At 41.1% G+C, this 19,763-nt stretch overlaps 1 protein-coding gene across 5 annotated transcripts in view; it reads left to right on the forward strand.

Annotated features, from left to right (window-relative positions):
* STS (steroid sulfatase) overlaps positions 1-19,763 on the forward strand; it is a 205,784-nt gene that overhangs the window by 174,315 nt on the left and 11,706 nt on the right. For all 5 annotated transcript variants that reach the window (XM_063660535.1, XM_063660536.1, XM_063660534.1 and 2 more), the window contains 2 exons: positions 2,139-2,298; positions 10,778-10,899. In XM_063660535.1, the coding sequence (XP_063516605.1) occupies positions 2,139-2,298; positions 10,778-10,899 (282 nt within the window). The remainder of the gene's footprint in view (positions 1-2,138; positions 2,299-10,777; positions 10,900-19,763) is intronic.

The following is a 19,763-nucleotide window of genomic DNA, read 5'->3' on the forward strand; positions in this document are numbered from 1 at the left end:
CACAAATTTAGTGACTCAAAACAACATGATTTTTTTTAAATTTTTAGATTCAGCGGGTACGTGTGCAGGTGTGTTACATGGGTATATTGCGTTATGCTGAGGTTTGGGGTTCTAGTGATCCTGTCATCCAAGTAGTGAACATAGTACCTGATAGTTTTTCACTCCTTGACCTCCTCCCTCTTTCCCCCCAGTAGTTCCCAGTGTCTACTGTTGCCATCTTTATGTTTATGAGTACCGAATGTTTAGCTCCCACTTATAAGGAAGAACATGCAGTGTTTGATTTTCTGTTCCTGCATTAATTCACTTAGGATAATGGCCTCTAGCTATACCATGTTGCTACAAAGGACAGTATTTTGTTCTTTTTTATGGCTGTGTAGTATTCCATGATGTATATGTGCCACATTTTCTTTATCCAATCCCTGTCGATGGGCACCTGGATTAATTTCATGTCTGCTATTGTGAATAATGCAGCAATGAACATACAGGTACAGGTATCTTTTTGGTAGAATGATTTATTTTCCTTTGGGAATAACCATGAATTAAATGGGTCCTCAAGGTGTTGGCAGGGCTATGTTTCTTGCTGAAGGCTCTAGGGGAGAATCTTATTCCTTGCCTTATCCAACTTCTGGAGCCTGCCTGCATTCCTGGGCTTGGGGTGCCCTTCTCTGCCTTTAAAGTCAGCAGCGTAGCATCTTCCAGCCTCTCTCTGTGATTACACCCCTCCACTTCTCTGACTCCCTCTTTCCCTTGAAAGGACCCTGTCTACAAAAAGAGTCAGACTCTATAAAATGTTTGAAGAGATTCATTCTGAGCCAAGTTGACACAGCCCCGGGAGATCCTAAGAATATGTACCCAAGTTGCTCTGGCTACAGCTTGATTTATACATTTTAGGGAGACATAAGGCATCAGTCAATACATGTAAGATGTACATTGTTGAGTCTGGAAAGGTAGCATGAGTCAAAGTCGGGGGGTGGGGGGTGAGGAGGCTTCAGGTCATAGGTGGACTCAAAGAATTTCTGATTGGCAGTTGGTTGAAAGAGTTGATTTAAAGACCTGCAGTCGATAGAAGGGAGTGTCTGGGTTAAAATAAGGGTGTTGTGGAGGCCAAGGTTCTTATGATGCAGATGAAGCCTCCACGTAGCAGGCTTCAGAGAGAATAGATTGTACGTGTTTCTTATCAGACTTTAAAAGATGCCAGACTCTTGGTCAGTTCTCTCCCGGATCAGGGAAAAGACCCCAAAAGAGAAGGAGATTGTCTACAGAATGTAGATTTTCTGCACAAGAGACAGCTTTGTGGGGCTATTTTGAAATATGTCAAAGAAATATATTTTGGGGTAAACTACTGCAGTTTCTATCAGGGCCTGCTATCTGTCGTGTTGGTATCTTATTGCTACAAACAGTCTGTTTTGTCCGTCTTAAGGTCTGTGTTTTAATGTTAATGCTGGTCAGTTGTACCTGAATTCCAAAGGAAAGAGGGTAAAATGAGGCTTGTCCAATCCCCTATTTCCATCATGGACTGAACTAGTGTTTCAGGTTAAACCTTTGGAATGCCCTTTGCTGAGAGGAGGGGTCTATTCTGTTAGTCGAGAGGCTTAGAATTTTATTTTTGGTTTACAACCCTATGATTACATTGGATCCACTCAGACAATGCAAGGTAATCTCCTCATCTCAAAATCCTTAGTCACATGTTTAAAGTCCCTTTTGCCATATAAGGCAAAATACCCATTTCCCCAGGCTCCAGGCTCCAGGAATTTGGATGCGGACACTTGGGGGCACCATTATTTTGCCTACAACAGCTGGTGTAAAGTAGAAATGGAACTTGAATTCCCTGACTCCAGAGTCATTGATTTGAATCTTTGGTGACTCAAATCTTTGTTGTGTTGAGTCCCTCTGATTACAAAGGTTTTGTTCAAGATGCCATACAGTGCTGACCATGTCACGCATGGTGGTGACTGTATCATATATATTCCTTTTTTCAATACAACATATACTATATTGCTTATGGAATACTCATGGATGGAATCTATGTAATTAGAGCAGTTGGTTCTTCTACATTGAGCACGAAAGAGTCCATTGAAGTGAGCATTGAAAGCATTGAAATCTCCCTGTTGCCTCTTACCTCTTTTTTGATCTTTTAGGAGGAAAAGCAAACAACTGGGAAGGAGGTATCCGGGTTCCAGGCATCCTTCGTTGGCCCAGGGTGATACAGGCTGGCCAGAAGATTGATGAGCCCACTAGCAACATGGACATATTTCCTACAGTAGCCAAGCTGGCTGGAGCACCCTTGCCTGAGGACAGGTACTCTGATGCCAGGATGGTTGGTATTGTCGAGCTCTGATTTCACAGCCCAATATGCTCTGGTTTGCCTGCATGATAGTGTGGGGACCAAGGCCTTTGGCCCCCTGGAGTTTTCCTGAAAATCACAGGTTTGAGGCAGGTCGATTAATAGGATAAAAAGCATATACATTTACTTAATGTGTACACAGCAGGCTTCCAAAGGAAGACCCAAAGATACAGGGGAAATTGTTCATTATTTTGCTGTGGTTCAGCAAAGTATGGGCAGTGTGTAGAAGTAGGATTGGAGGGAAAGGTCTGACCTCATGCTAACGGACTGAGTGGGGAAACCCAGCCAGGCCTGTCTATCTAGATGCTTCTTGGCCTCTCTGAGCAGTGTTCCTTCCTTCTGGGCATGGGGCAGGGCCCTCTCTGGAATGGGGGTCTTGTGATCTACAGTCAAACAAAGTAGGTCAGAGGATTTATTTATGGGCAGTTTTTACACAGAAAGGCAGGGGGAAAGTTGGAGTCATATTTTTAGGTTTGATGCTGGCTTTGGGGATCAGGGGTTTTGGTTCTTATGACCTGCACTGGGGAAGAGGGATTCTAGTTTCTCTGGCACTTTGGGGTAGAGTGGGACTGAGAGACAGGAGGGCAGGAGAAAGTCAGAGGAAAACTTCTGCACTGAGGCCGCTGCTGAGGCCCTCGGTTTTGAGTGTCACGATGCCTCCAGCGGGACTTGTTATCTCTGTCTAGTCTGGGGCCTTACTGGTGGGTTTGCCAATGTAAAAACCCCTCTGCCAATCTCTTTATCCAGAGAGAAATAAACTCAGAGGCACTGAAGGTTTTTAGTGACCAGGAATGTGGATGGGTGGTGTTTAATTCAGCCTTGGTCTTTCGGCATTGTGCTGACGCTGTTGTTCTCGTCTGTTCACCCCACCATTGCTTGCCATTGTGCAGCTGGGCCACAACCTCTTTGACCTCCGACTTTGGGATCCCACACCTTTTCCTTTGTCCGCACTCAGCAGCCCTTTGCTGTAACAGTGAGAAATGCAGCCGTTTCCCCAGCTAAGGCCCCATTTCCCAGCATGTCTTCACTGAGAAGTTCTAAATGAAATGTCTTTCTCTTAAATTTAAATACGACTTCATATGACATTGCCAGTGGTTTCTTCCTAAGTGTTATTACCAATCTGAAGAGTTTTAAGTGAAGCATACTGATTAATTGTTTTCATTAGTTTGGTGACAGACCAGGCGAATGTCACGCAGGCGGCTGCAAATCTTGTTTAAATTCAGCTGTAATGAGAAGGAAAAGGAAAGGGGAAAGGAAAGACAAAAACAGCCGCGCTGCCAAAGCAAGTCCAGAGATGGGTTTCCTCCCCTCCCGCTGTATTCGACCTTGTTTCCTTACTGGTTTCAACTCTGCTTTAGGTATACACCCTTCCTCAACACACACACAGACACACACACCAATGAGAAATGCAGCGTTGACAGTTCAACTATTCTCAAACTTTGAGGTCTCAAAAGCCCTTTTCATTCTTCCATGATTGAGGACCCCAGTGATCTTTTCCTTATGTGGATTGTATCGAGCGATGCTTATTATATTAGTAATAAAAAATGAAATTTTTTAAGGCATCAAAGTACCCCAAGCTCACATTCCATTGGCTAATACATTGATGATGTCATCATTTACCCTGTGGCCACTAGGAATGTCCACTGTACACTCCTAAAAGGGTGATAGTGAGAAAGACAAAGAGTGCCTTCCTATTGTTATAAAAATAACATTGGCCTCGCAGACCTCCTGAAAGGGTCCCAGAGAGTCTCTGGATCACACTTTGAGACTAGTGGGTGCTATGGCTAAGAGTGGAGATTCTAGACCTGCACTGGTTGAATTCATATTCTTCTTTTTTTTTTTTTTTTTTTTGAGATGCGAGTTTCACTCTGTCACCCAGGCTGGAGAACAGTGGCGCAATCTCAGCTCACTGCAACCTGCTACTCCCAAGCTCAAGCAGTCCTCCCACCCCAGCCTCCCAACTAGTTGGGACCACAAGCATGCGCCATCATGCCCAGTAAATTTTTTGTATTTTTGGTAGCGACAGGGTTTCACCATGTTGCCAAAGCTGGTCTTGAAGTCTTGAGCTCAAGAAATCCTCCTGCCTCGGCCTCCCAAAGTGCTGGGATTACAGGCTTGAGCCACTGAGCCCAGCCGAGTTCATATTCTTGTCATCACTGCAGGGTAAGAGCTGAACTTTCCTGGGCCTTCACTCCTTCTCTGAAAAATGAGTTCAATAATAGCACTGACTTTCCAGGATCGATAGGAGGATTAAAAACCTCCTTGCCTTTAATGTTCAGTACAAAGAAGGCATGAATGTTTGCCATTTCTTGTTTTGCCTGTCATTTTGAGGTAGTAGTCAGGTGTACATTATTAGTACAGTTCTTTCCTCTTCCACATTTAATATTCATCCAAGGTCATAAAATCATAGAGTCTGAGGCCAAAAGGGGAATTGTAAGATCTCCTACTCCAGTCAGACTATTCTTTTTTAACACTCTAGTGATGGAAAACATGGCAGCAGTATCTCACAGAAAGTTTTTGCTACATAAAGCCAAAAATCCCATTCTCTATTTCACCTCCTCATTGGCTGTAGTTCTTACCTTTGGAATAAAGCTTAATACTTCCTCAAGTAGCTAGAACAGAGTGTTCAGGCGATCTCATTTATTACGTTTGTCTCTCATGACCCATAATGTTAAAACCATCACTGCTCTTCACTTTCATAATATCTTGGAATGGTTTTCTACCCAGTGGGGGAAAAGCAAAGTAAGGAAGAAGTTCAGAGGCAAAGAGGAAGATTCATAAAGGGAAATCTTACTGCTTCTACCTTCTAGCCACTCTAGTCTGAGGCTGATGGAGGCCAATCTGTGTTTCTTATATGTGCTCAATGAAGAAAACAGCCTCCCTCTTAGAAGACCCAAGTATTTTGTGTGTGGGTTTGTGTCATCAGTAGAACCAACTCTCAATATTGAAGATTCCCCTCTGTTTCTGATTCCTTTCATGGACTTCAGAGGTGCTTGTTGACCTCATTTTTTTTTTTGAGCAGAATCTTGCTCATTTGCCCAGGCTAGAGTGCAGTGGTGCAATCTCAGCTCACTGCAACCTCTGCCTCCACCTCCCAGGCTCAAGAGATTCTCCTGCCTTAGCCTCCCGAGTAGCTGAGACTACAGGCATGCACCACCATGCTTGGCTAATTTTTTGCATTGTTAATAGAGATGGGGTTTCACTGTGTTGGCCAGGCTAGTCTCAAACTCCTGACCTTAGGTGATGCGCCTGCCTCAGGCTCTCAAAGTGCTGGGACTACAGGTGCGCACCATCACGCCCAGCTAATTTTTGTATTTTTAGTAGAGATGGGGTTTCACTGTGTTGGCCAGGCTGGTCTTGAACTCCTGACCTCAGGTGATCCACCCACCTCGACCTCCCAGAGTGTTGGGATTACAGGCATGAGCCATGACGCCCGGCCAGTTGACCTGGTTTTAAACCACAGATGTTGCTTCTGTGTTGAGGTCCTAGCTCCTGGTACTAGTCCAGCTGTAAAATGCCTTCGTCATCCTAGAGACAGCACAGGTTAGAAAACAGAAATGTGCTTCCAAGTGCTTTATGGGAATAGAATTATCACACAGTACCTTATTTAAAGCATATTGCCAACCAGGTCCAGTAATATTCTTATGTATTTGTCCAGAAGACTTTGAATATCTAAAGTAGTGTTTTCCCCCAGGGGTCATTTATCAGTGCCTGGAGACATTTTTTATTGTCTTGGCTCAGGGTGCTACTAAACATCCTGCAACACACAGCACAGAGCCCTACTGTGATGAATTATCTTACCCATTATGTCAGCAGTGCTGACGTCGAGAAATCCTACCTTGAAATTTATTATTGCTCTTTTATGGAAAATGTTGTTATAATGGAAAATCCCATCAAAACTTTTCCATAAAAGCATCTAGACAATACCCTCACATCTATATCCATCTATAAATGTGATACACAGATGTCTGCCCTTTAGAAAATAGTCTTAACTCCTTCCTGCTCAGAGTGGTGCAAATAAGCTTTCTCAGCTTCCTGCTAGAGAGATATTAAATTTGCATTTCTCAGGAGAAGAAACTCATTCAGAGGGTTGGACCCAAACTGTTTGATGATCACTTAACAAAGTGCCTTTGCTTCTTTCTGCGTTTTGTTTGAAGAAGATAACTTCTGTTCAGCAGACCTCCATTCTTCAAGCACTGTCCTGTAATTCTCAGGAAGCATTTTGGATCTAGTGAGAGTCCTTCACGGCCAATCAAAGCATGGTGGGAGGTCAGAAGCCCGTGGATCCAAGGTTTCTACTTAAGCCAAAAGAAAGGTAGTCCAGAGGAACACACGAAAGATTTTTGTTGTTGTTGTTGTTGTTCTGTTTTTGTTTTGCAGCATCTTAACACTGCAGTGAGAATAGTTCTCTAATTCAACCCTATGATGTGCTTACATGAGATTTCTCTCTGGCAGTGAATTTTTCCTTCATATGCACGTTAGTGATTCATTTTCATTCAGTGGCATGACTTATCAGAAGAAATTTCAGTGTCCGTCACCCTGGGCATATTCAGAAAAATTATTTCCCTCCAGGTCTCCAAATAAGCTGATTTTGGAAATAAATGGAGGACAACCTTTTGTGTTACAAAAGGCAGCAACAAGGGCTTACAAAAAAGAAGAATCGAATACCTAAATGTATTAATTCATTAACATGAAAATTCTTTCTGTGGGTCTCATCTTTGCAAGCAGATACAATATTGCCATAGTATGAGTATGACCATGCCGCTTCCTAACAAGGTATTAACATCAGTAATAGAGAATGGCAACAAGCCATAGTTGGTTACACCTTTTGGAAAACATCAACATTTTAACCATAGACCCTTCAGCTGGGATGCAAGGAAACAGAGTGCTGGCAACCTCAAGAATCAAATTGTAGAGGTGAAATATTTAGAGCTTCTGGTCTGTAATTAAAACAAAATTTGACTTCAGTTTTTAAAGTTACAAAAACAAATTAATGCTTTAATGCTTAACACACTTTTGTCTAATGGAGACAAGGAATGGATTTACCTGACTTCTCCCAGTAACTTTTGCTGACTTATAGTTGAGCCACTAGAGAAGACCTTTTCAATAGAGTAATAGAGATGAAAAAGTCAGTGAGCTGTATCTGCTTTACATCAGTTTTGCAGAATTAAAGGTGACTGTCTTCATGGGAACAATCCCAAGTTTGTGTGTGTAACCACTTATACTGATCTTGCTTTCTGTTCACCTATGGCAGAGGGTTTAATGTTTACAAATGGAAACATATTTTTCTGAATTGTGATAATAACTTTCTGAATACTTAAGATTCCCTTTAATTTATTACAGATATATGTACTTTCTCCTAAAGATGTTTCCTTAACTATGACTGTCTACATTGAAATCATTGTCATTTGTATATCAGATAAGCTGCTCACCAACATTGTGCCCCAAATAAGCTTCTCTATCAGTCTCCAAGACCTTACCTTCTGTATCACCCCAAACCTTTTCTTTCTCTTATGATCCTTCAGTCCTTGGCCTGGCAAGTTGGCCAGGCAAAGGGCGCGTGGGAAGGACATTCCACGTGGAGGGACGAGGGTGTTGAAAGCCTCAGAGCTGAGAGAGAGCACAGCACACTCTTGGAGGAATGACGTCAATAGGGTTCAGGGAAGGTTTCCAGAACACGCCCTTTTTAATTGTGTAAAAATTGTCTGTATGGTATTTAACTTGACCTGAAATTTTGACGCAAGGGTGCCTTGCAAACAACCTGTTAATAGCGCTACCATCATTGTCAGTCAGGAACCCAAGGAGAATAATTTCACCTTCCAAATTAAAAACACTCCCAAACACTCCCTTTTCCACCAAGAGCCATGAGGGCACTAGGACAGAAAACACATCCAGTTTTTTTTAGCATTCGCTGTTATGCAAACATGCTACAAAAACTTGAATTAGTTTGCAAGAAAAAGCCCGTTAGACTGTTTCCAGAGAAAACAGCAATGCTTTGGGTCACTTTGAAAGTAGATTGGCCCATCTGCCCCAGAACACGGCATTCTAAAAGCATTTTTGTACTAGCAGCGTTAATGGAAATGTGCTGTTCTCTGGGTTATTGCCATGGTTAACTGCGAATCCCACAAGTGGTTTAAGACGATCCCAAATATTTCGATAGCTTAGACACCACTTAAAAGTTTAGCTCAACAGGGTCACTTTCCATTTTTCATGGCAGAAATGAGGCTTCCTTTGACAGACCATATTTCAGCAGCACTGTTAAATGGTGGCTTTCCATAGCAGCATGATTTATGGCCTGCCTCTAGGAAGGACCACGTTAGGTGTGGGATATTTAAAAAAAAAAAAAAAAAAAAGCCTGTCTCCATGTCTCCACATTGGAAGAAAAATAAGTTTGCAGAATAAACTTTGTGCCCCTCCTTTAAAAAAACCTCAAATATTTCATTTTTAAGTAAGAAAAAAAAAATTATGAGACTTGGAGTCTTATTTTCTTTTAGTTAAATCCCCCTTTCCTGTAATCATGATCAATTTCAGTTATCTTGGCCAAGGCCGGAGGAGAGCTTGAAGCCAGAAGTTCAAGGCCAGTCTGGGCAAATCTCTCCAAAAAAAAAATGAAAATAGCTGGGCATGGTGGCATGTACCTGTAGTCCCATGTACTTGGGAGGATGAGGCAGGAGGATCGCTTGGGCCCAGGAGGTCAAGGCTGCAGTGAGCTATGGTTGCGCCACCACACTCCAGCCTGGATGTCAGAGCAAGACCTTGCCTCTAAAAAAAAAAAAAAAAAATGAAAAATACTGATCTTAAGACAGCAATTCCATCTCCCGTGTTCTTATATCACATGATGAATTTTGTTGGCAAATGGAAAAAAAAAAAAAAAAGCCAGATTCAAAAAGTAGAATTCTAACTTGTGTCCCAGAAAATGGGGATTTCATCTTGCTTTTGGGGAGTCATTGAAAGACATTCTCCCTGCTTGGGGAAGGATAGAAATCCTCCATCCCTTGTCTCTCCCCTTCAGATCACTTTTCACCACCGGGGGCTTTTCCTGGTCTAATTCTCATGCCTGCCCACTTCCTCTCTTACTTCTTCCTTCCTTTCAGCTTTATTTGGGATCTCATAAAGGCCTGAGTCTTGAAAGGAATTTGAAAAGAACCAAGCACAATGACTGCCATTTCGGGATGGAAACAGTATTTCAGGGCACACGCTGTGTCTCAATAGAAGTCTCTCTACCATGTTTCTTTTTCTTCCCCTCGTGGTTCACAGGAACCTTGGTTTGGGAAGTGAGCCAAGCCAGTCTTTTGTTCTTATTTTTACTTATGATAATAGAATATTTTCAGTCTGCGGACTTCTGCAGAGCGTGTGATTAATAACAAGGGTTGAGACCGGAGAAGTGCTAACAACAAGGCTATAATTACATTATGGGTTTTTAGTGACAACAAAATAAACCATGGGAGAAAGCTCAAGGGACATAGGACCTCTTAAGCACACTTACCAAAATTATACAGCCACCTCAAACTTCCAGTTTCTAAACGCCTTATAACAAGAGATGACAGGGATGTAGTGTTTTTAATCAGAGAAGGAAAATCCTCAAGTTAAACACTCACCCTTTCAAAATAATTATCTGCCTCTCATTTTGATGGCAATGGCCTAATGGTATCATGGATTCAATTTCTCATGTAGCTGTTAATTTATGTTTAATGCAAAACACAATTTTATACTTTATTCCTTTCTTCAAACTATAAGTAATCTTATTTTGCTCATCACCAACTGCATATGTCTTATTGTTTGCAATCTGGAAAGTTCCCCTTCTTGGCCTAGTTAGATACCCAGTAGTAGAGGAGATATATTTTCATTTGGGAATAATCCGTTCCCTGGTTATTTAATGGTACCGTTATTATTATATATGAATTAATTCATTCTAAGGAGAAATTTGTATTCATTGCAGTCTACTAATCCAAGTTGCCTCATGCAATATAGTATCTTTTTATTTTAATCCCAAATTGTCAGGTGCCCGTCTTTTCAGCAGACCTGTATATCATGAATAAAGCTTTCCCTTTGATCAGGCAATAGACAGAAAATTGTGTGTTGGAGAAGCAACAGGACGAATAAGGGTATGAATGCCAGATCAGCTGGATTTCAATCCCATCAGTTCTTACTCGTCCCATGACCTTGGGCAAATTACTTAACCTTTCTGTGCCTCTGTTTTCTCATCTGTGCAATGGGGATGACAGTAGTTCCAGCTCATGGTGCTCTTTGCAGATGTAATGAGATAATGCACAGACAGAGCTGGGATCAATGTGTTGCACAGGGCACCCAGGTGGGGTCAGTCTTCTTTGTATTAATTACGACTGGAGCTTCCTCATGCTCTTGTTGGTTCAGAAGGACATTTGAGAACACAGGACTGATTCACCTCTTGATGCCTGGCTGTCTATCCCACAGGATCATTGATGGACGTGATCTGATGCCCCTGCTTGAAGGAAAAAGCCAACGCTCCGATCATGAGTTTCTCTTCCATTACTGCAACGCCTACTTAAATGCTGTGCGCTGGCACCCTCAGAACAGTGAGTAAACAGACCTTTCCACGCTTCTCATGCTCCGTGCAACCTATGCCATGGGAATAGATAAAACTAAAGGGCAAAAAGGTGGCTCTGCTCAATGGAGGCCAACAGGTGCCTCAGTATGTGCCCATGCTTTGCTTTGTCCTCTTTTCCCTCCTCCTCCTCTCTTCTCCTTCTGGTCACATAGTTGTCCAGGTAGGAGGACATCAGAAGGCCATGTCATTCAGCCACCTGAACACCACCCACAGCTTCTTTATCCCAGCAGAGAAAGCTCCCTGTTCTCAACAGGGTGCTGTGGCCGGTTGCTTTATTGCATGCACAGCTACCCAGCTTCACTTCCTAGCACTCCTCTCACACTGAAGACAGCAGCCCCTGTGCTCTGTGCATTGCTGTGCTTACACTTGCAGGCTCTTCTCCTGGAAAGATGTCTTGCCTCATCCTTCTTGGAGGGTACTCCTCAATGCCCCCCAGGCCCCACTGAAATGCCACCTCCTCTGCATGTCCTCAAAGCATTCCCCTCACTCTTCTAGCATGGCACTAAAGGCTAGAGAAGGAATGAAGAGCATTTAAATGTTTACCTGACTTACTTTCCCAGCCTAAAGATGATGGATCGTGACTCACTGAATCTGTATTTTGTGCATCATGCATATTTGCTACATTTAGATATTTAAAGCAAAGTTAAAATGTTCTTCAGTTCTATCCCATTTCCTGAACTGGGGGTTCTTTTAATTGTGCAATTGAACAGGATCTCTTGTGGGTTTTCTAATACTTGTTTTATAGTGGCATTTCCAATTAGCATACAGGAACAAATGGTTTATAATCTTAGGTGTGGTTGTTGATTTTTTATGTCTGCATAGTATTCCATGGTGTATATGTGCCACATTTTCTTAATCCAGTCTATCATTGTTGGACATTTGGGTTGGTTCCAAGTCTTTGCTATCGTGAATAGTGCTGCAATAAACATACGAGTGCATGTGTCTTTAGAGCAGCATGGTTTATATTCCTTTGGGTATATACCCAGTAATCGGATGGCTGGGTCAAATGGTATTTCTAGTTCTAGATCCCTGAGGAATCGCCACACTGTCTTCCACAATGGTTGAACTAGTTTACAGTCCCACCAACAGTGTAAAAGTGTTCCTATTTCTCCACATCCTCCAGCACCTGCTGTTTCCTGACTTTTTAATGATCGCTATTCTAACCGGTGTGAGATGATATCTCATTGTGGTTTTGATTTGCATTTCTCTGATGGCCAGTGATGATGAACATTTTTTCATGTGTCTGTTGGCTGCATAAATGTCTTCTTTTGAGAAGTGTCTGTTCATATCCTTTGCCCACTTTTTGATGGGGTTGTTTGTTTTTTTCTTGTAAATGTGTTTGAGTTCTTTGTAGATTCCGGATATTAGCCTTTTGTGAGATGAGTAGATTGCAAAACTTTTCTCCCATTTTGTAGGTTGCCTGTTCACTCTGATGGTAGTTTCTTTTGCTGTGCAGAAGCTCTTGAGTTTAATTAGATCCCATTTGTCAATTTTGACTTTTGTTGCCATTGCTTTTGGTGTTTTAGACATGAAGTCCTTGCCCATGCCTATGTCCTGAATGGTATTGCCCAGGTTTTCTTCTAGGGTTTTTATGGTTTTAGGTCTACCATTTAAGTCTTTAATCTATCTTGAATTAATTTTTGTATAAGGTGTAAGGAAGGGATCCAGTTTCAGCTTTCTACATATGGCTAGCCAGTTTTCCCAGCACCATTTGTTAAATAGGGAATCCTTTCCCCATTTCTTGTTTTTGTCAGGTTTGTCAAAGATCAGATAGTTATAGATGTGTGGTGTTATTTCTGAGGGCTCTGTTCTGTTCCATTGGTCTATATCTCTGTTTTGGTACCAGTACCATGCTGTTTTGGTTACTGTAGCCTTGTAGTATAGTTTGAAGTCAGGTAGTGTGAAACTTAGAATTACAGTAATATTCCTATCACTAAGATACCTGGCAGTCAATGGAAAGTGGTGAGCGATTTGTACAATTATTGTATGTTCTAGAGGTACCTGTTGAGGCTGGACTTTCAGTTCCTTCTTTGGAGGTAAAATAAAATTCCCCTTTTCTCTAAGGGGCTTTGGAGCTCTGCTTCTAGAACCTAGGACTGCCCCCACCACCTGCCCCAAAGGAGGGGTGTGTAATCACCTCCTAGCTGCTAACTTCTTCTTAAACTTAGGGTGATTCCATTCCATTTTCCAACAAATCTTTGTCTCTTCCCCACTCACCTAGCCAATTTACCTAAGACTTATCATTTAAAGAACAGCCTCTCTTTTATTTTTACAACTTTTCCATGAAATTACAACCTTTCTATTAGCCACAGAAATCACACCAGGTTTACGCTTCAGAGTTTCTCCTTTAAGTCTGGGCAGTTTTCTCATGATATGTTCTAGAAGACAAAAAAACAACAGAAACATGGGCTTGCGATTTTACTTCTGGAAGCATTTTATTCACATATCTCATCCATGTGGCCACAATTCCTAGTTTCCATAAGAATACTGCTTCTTTTTTAGATCAGTTTATAGCATCGACTTCTGACCTTTGTAATAAATGAGAGCTCAAGGACTCTTAATTTCTTTTTATATGGAGCCGGCAAGGAATGTGAAGAGCAAAGTTTCTGTGACTACTGCATGTTCGAATAAGTCTGTATCATGTCCTGAACCTTGCAAAATTGTATTTTAATAGAGCCAAATCCCCAGTTAGAGAAGCCGGAAGGAACATATTGGATCAGAGGCTGGAGGAACACATTATGTGGAGGAGTAAAGAGAAAGGGGACAGGAAGAGACAGAAAATAGGAGTGAGAAAAACAAGACCCAGTTTCTGATAGGCAACTGGCCCCGGGATAAAATTTGCTTCTTAGACTCTGAATGCAATTCCTTCAATTCTTTTGCCTTGAACTGGTAACAAAAAAAGGAGAAATCACAGTATCTGAAGGCTAGAATCATTTATCGAGATAAAGGACCTCAGGAAAACATGACGTTTATGAATCATTTATGATTTATTTTTCAGATGCTATCTGAAACTCAGCAACCATATTTACTGTCTTGTCTTTTGTGTATGGCTTCATGTTTAGTCATTTTGTATTTTGTCTATTCATTTTTCCTAGAAATATGTATTGAGCACCTACGGTGTGGAACATATCGTCTTAGCGCTAGCATCTGTCAGTGAGCAAAACAGACAAAGTTCCCTGCTGAAGAGTAGCTTACATTTTAGAACATGAGGCACTGCTCGCTGTACAATGTGCTGGGAGTACAGGGATGCGTAAGGAAAACGTGACTCTCATCCATATGGAGCTTTCTGTCACCTGGGGAAGACAGATCTTAAACTAGTAATAGTTGAGTGAGACTGCATAGGTCATCTCAGATAGACTTTGGTAGGAGCTTGTCAATAATCACTAGACTGTGGAACATATTCCATGAATCTTAGGGATAAGAGGGTTGTCGCCTGACCTCAGAATACTTTATTAGAAAAAAGAAAAAAAAGAAATGTAGTATTAGGGTTTAGTAGCAGGCAGTGGTATGCTGGAATCAGCACCTGATCATTCAGGAATCTTGCCAGCTGGTTGTTAAACCATTGTCTGTTTTCATTTGGCTGTGTTGTGGGTGTTTACACCATGGCAATTGGCAAACACAACAAATACAGGTTGCCTTCCTCCCTCAGAGCCCTAGATTAACAACAGTTTGTTGGTATCAGTAGAACTGACTGCAGATGTTTTTAAGATGCAGTTACCATTTGTCTTGATTACTTAGAGGATTAAATGTTACAATTCCAAACTCATGAAATACTGATTTTCAAAAAACTTAATGCTAGCATTTCATTTCCACCCTTTTAAAACATGAATCTCTTTTAAAATTTATATATAATGTCTTTGCTATAATTTAGTTGTCCCAGCAAATTGAACGACATAATTTAATTATGATCTGATATCATTATTCCTATTACATTTTATAAGAACTCATGAAAGCATGATTATAACATGGATAACTTTTCTTGCACTAAAATAAGAATTTTGAGTTAAAATTTACCATTCAATGGGTATGAAAAATTTTGGCTTTAATGTTTGACATATGAATTAATGTTATTAAAAATTCAACACAATGACAGCTTGATTTTATGGATGGAATTGATCTTAGAGGGTAGGTGGATACTTGGCTCCAGGATTTTTAAGCTGATGACTGCAGTCTGTGAGATAAATATTCACATTAATGGAGAGTCCCCAAACCAGCTGGTCATACCAAAATCCATGGGATAGTTGTAGATATATTCTAGAATGCAATGCAATATAGTACATAATTAACAGCTTAAAGCATTTTGTACAGACATCTATGGAATCTTAGCATCATGTAGACAAAAAAGTCACATATATTTGAAATGTCACACTTTAGTCAGAAACGGGATCTCCATGAAGCTATAAAAATTACTTAGGGGAATGGGGCACCAATACCATTCTTTCCCTAGGAGAAGGACGTAGACATCCTTACATTGAACTAGCAGAGCCTCATAAATCCTGCTCCATTTTCTATTCAAGTTTGTTGGAAACTTTTTTCCAACAACAAAAAAATAAAAATAAAAAAAGCTTTATTTTAAAAATGACAATACTAGGAACATTTGAATGATTCTCTTCTAGCTATTGTGAAATATACAATCAATTAATGTTAACTGGTGATGGATATCCCAATTTCCCTGATTTGGTTATATGAGTGTTTCAAATGATCACAGGTACCCTGAAAATACATACATTAAATATGCATCAATAAAAAGTAAATAATTAAATAAAATTACAGCAAACAGCAATAGGGTAATGGAATTCATTCCAAAGGAATGTGTTCCTTTCCAGCTTTCTGAAAGATACCTTCATTTCAAAATAAGAGCTCAGTAATTGTTTAAAATCAAAACCAGCTTACCATGGTAACATAAAGAAAAATGCTCGCATGGCTCACTATCTAGCATTTTCATTTAATTAAAAAGTTAATTTTGCCTCTAAAACACACCTAATAAAAGAGAAGAAATTCTCATAACAGCCACTTCTGAGTTAACAGCATCAGAAAGGCAGCACTTGGCTTTCATCATCACTAGTAATTTTGGTGAGTACTTGTCAGATGCCCTTCCTCATCTGATCCTCAGAATTAGGATCTAAAGTGTCAGAAATGAAATATTGAAGGCTGAAGCTGACCTAATGTGAGATGCAGCATTTCCAAATTTAAGCTCACCAGGAACTATCCTTTGTTTCAGCTGACCTTATAAAAGGACATATTTTCATCCTACTCTAACTGTTGTAGCAATTAAGAAAAAGCACATATATGTAAACCATTTCAAGGATAACTTTTAAGTCTTAGGATTTATTTTCTCTGTGAGCACTTCAAATGCTGCATTGCCACAAGCTTTTAATAGTTCAGGCATGCAGCTATTATTTCACTCATGTGCCTGTGAAGCCCAGTACAAGGTACAACATTTGTACTTGTAATTGTAGCAACACAGGATGATGGTGTCCTGGGATGAACAGAATTTGCTTTGGAGATCTAGGAGAAGGAGTGATTTATGAGGTTAGAAAAGATTTCACTGAACTTTTAATTTTTTATTAAATTTATTTTATATCATTATCATCTAGACACATCAGTAACAGCTTAACTTCCCCTAACAGTCATTTCCAACAGTGGAAAAAAATCACCACATAAATAGATTTTGTGTTTTCCAACATAGCCTATTAAACATATATTTTCTTATGGAACTTCATATTACCTTGTAGACAGTATCAGACAATATTTGAGATAAACATTCACTTTTCAACCAAAGTTGTAGTATGTCTGATCTAAGATTACACTAATACTGTGGAAGAAAAAGTCCTGGTCATTACTTTTGATAATTTGCTACAATGCAAACTTACTTCCTTATAGAAACAAAGTAAATCAAAATTGAGTTTTCTTCCTTGAATACAAAAAAAAAAAAAAAAAAAAAAAAACCCACACCAAAAAACTTGGTGTGGCTGAATGCTCAAATGCCCTCTTCCATCTAAGCTTGGCACCCAGCTTATTCTGATCTTTTTGCCAGGGGTCACTTCTGATCTTTTCCCCTTGCATTCTCCGTCCTACCGTTTCATTGATTTTCTGCAGTATTTTACACATCTCTTTTCCCCGACTTCAACACGGGGCGTCTCTCAGTTCTCCCAAAATGTCTACTTATGTCTCTAACCCCCTGCCAGATTTGCTTTCATATGCTCTCAGACCTGGTGTTTTCTAAATAGACATTTTAGTTCTAACCAGGGCATGCAATATTTAGCAATTTTTTGTGTCTTCTTTACTTTCGTATCTTCTATACAAAAATGTTTTGTAGGTGGTTATAGACGTTTCCCTTTGTTAATCTCATGTTCTTGAAATTTGTCATCTCTTTTTGTGATCATTATATATCTTTTGAAGACATGCTTGATGACAGTAAACACTGATGTTTGTTGCGTATTTACTGTCTGCTGGACAGTTTGTCAAGAACATTGTATTTCATATTTCATTTAATCCCCTGAATTAGAGGAGATTATGATTATATTAGTTTCAGATTTGGCTGTAACAGAAAACAATACAAAAAACAGTAGTTTACATTAGAGAGAAGTTTATATCTCCATCTCATGGGTGACATCCAGAGGCGAATGGTCCACAAAGTCTCTGGGGTGCAGAATCTTTCAAGCGGCTTTTCCACCTCCTGTAGAATGTGACAGCTTCATCTTCATGGTGAATGATGGTTGTGTCTACCCTAAACGTATACAATGGCGGGACGGATGGGAAAGATGAGAAGAAAAAAGTGCATGGCTACTACTTCTCAAGGAAGATAGAGTCTTCTCAGAGGCCAGAAGTTGGTCACCTGTTCACACCTAGCTTCACAGGAGGCTGCAAAGGAGAGTTTTGTTATGGGTGTCCATGTACCCAGAGGAACACTCAATGACTGTGGGAGGCTGGCGGATCAGCTAGCTATCTCTCCTCCCAGTGTTATTTTTCCCAATGATAGATGGGGAGACAGAGAGGTAGAAGGTCACATTATTGGCATACAGTTGCAAAGTTGATGGCCAAGTTGGGATTTGCAACCAACACCATTTGCTTTTGAGTCTGTCTCCCATTAATCGAAATGTCTTCCCCTAAGACAATATATTCTTTTACTCACAATTATAAATCATGATTCCTCCACCTAACCGTGTATCTGGACATCTCTGTGCCCCCATGCACTGAGTCCACGATTCATCCACATCCTCTTATTCCCCAAATGTGGACATCCTTGGCATTATCAGGTCTCATACTCCTTCCACTGGCTCCATGCCTGATCCTCGTCCTCTCAGCTGCCCTCATCCCTCTCCATGAATGTTCTTTCCTGGGGGCCAAATGACTTATGCCCCCTGCACAATTCCTGATGACTGCCCATTTTTGACACCAAGCAATCCCAAAGCAAATGTACTTCCAAACTCTCTGCCTTCCTCACTCCGTTATCTGCCATGATCAGACAGTAATCTCCAGTGCCTCACAGTAGTCTGTTGATCCTTCAGGCTGGAGATGGTGCAGAGCCATTGTGTGATTTCAGGCAGGATGCTCCGGGTAGGTCCCGAGGGGACTGTGGAGTGTATTTGGCTTCTTGTCTGCTCACCCTGGATTTCATGATGACAGCTGGCTCCTCCCCTCTCTTTCCATCCCTTCCTCCTAATAATCATCATCTCCTTTTTTTTTTTTTTAATTTATCCAACAATTTTTTTTTTTTTTTTTTTTTTGAGATGGAGTTTCGCTCTTGTCGCCCAGGCTGACATGCAATGGCACGATCTCGGCTCACTGCAAACTCCACCTCCAGGTTCAAGCGATTCTCCTGCCCCAGCCTCCCGAGTAGCTGGGATTACAGGCACCCACCACCACGCCCAGCCAGTTTTTATATTTTTAGTAGAGACAGGGTTTCACCATGTTGGCCAGGATGGTCTTGAACTCCTGACCTCAGGTGATCCACCCCGCCTCGGCCTCCCAAAGTGCTGGGATTACAGGTGAGGGCCACTGTGCCTGGCCCCAACAATTTTTTATTGGGCCTCTATTCTATCTAAGATACTAGGCACTACACATTTAGGAGATGTGGGAGATACAGTCCCTGCCTTCAGAGAGGAAATAATCCAGCCAGAGAATTGGAGACCTCAAGTGTTGACTGAGTGATGAAAAGTGGTGAGAGGAACAGAGGAAGACTGGTGACTTCCAGCTGGGAATTCAGATGGGTGCATGGAGGAGAACACAGCAGGGCTTTGAAGGACAGCTAGAATATCAATATAGAGGCAAGGAAGGGAAAGTGAGGGAAGAGTCTCGTATACATCATACACCCACTTTGTTCCAAGTTATATATTTCTGTCCCTTAATATGCAAAACCCAAGGCTTAGTAAAAGGGAGTATTTTGTCCTCAAATACTCAGGCATCAGTTGGGAAAGCTTGTGTTGCTCTCAAATTGCCTGGCTGTGAAGCAGATGCACCTAGCCACCAGAGCTGCTTCCTCATCCTTCTCACTGTTGTCATATCGTGAGCTCCGGTGCTGCCAGCTGCAGGAAGCAGGCAGAACTTATCTACTATCATCTACTATATATCAGCCAAGGGCTGAATAGTTAGAGGGTTTGTGCTATGGTAAACAGATGGCAGTGAACCTCAGGGGTCAGAAACAGAGCTTGGGGCCAAGATGCTTTTGGTGAACGTGCATGTATTAAGTTAGAAGACACATGATCTATGGAGGCTCAGGTATGGACATACTGTAAAATCTTTGCATATAAGAAAAGAGTTGAGGCATTAGTGTGAAGTGTCTGGATGAGACTAGGGTAATGTATGGAACAATTTTTTAGGTGGATCGCA

Source organism: Pongo pygmaeus, chromosome X (genome assembly GCF_028885625.2).
Source record: "Pongo pygmaeus isolate AG05252 chromosome X, NHGRI_mPonPyg2-v2.0_pri, whole genome shotgun sequence".
NCBI lineage: Eukaryota > Metazoa > Chordata > Mammalia > Primates > Hominidae > Pongo > Pongo pygmaeus.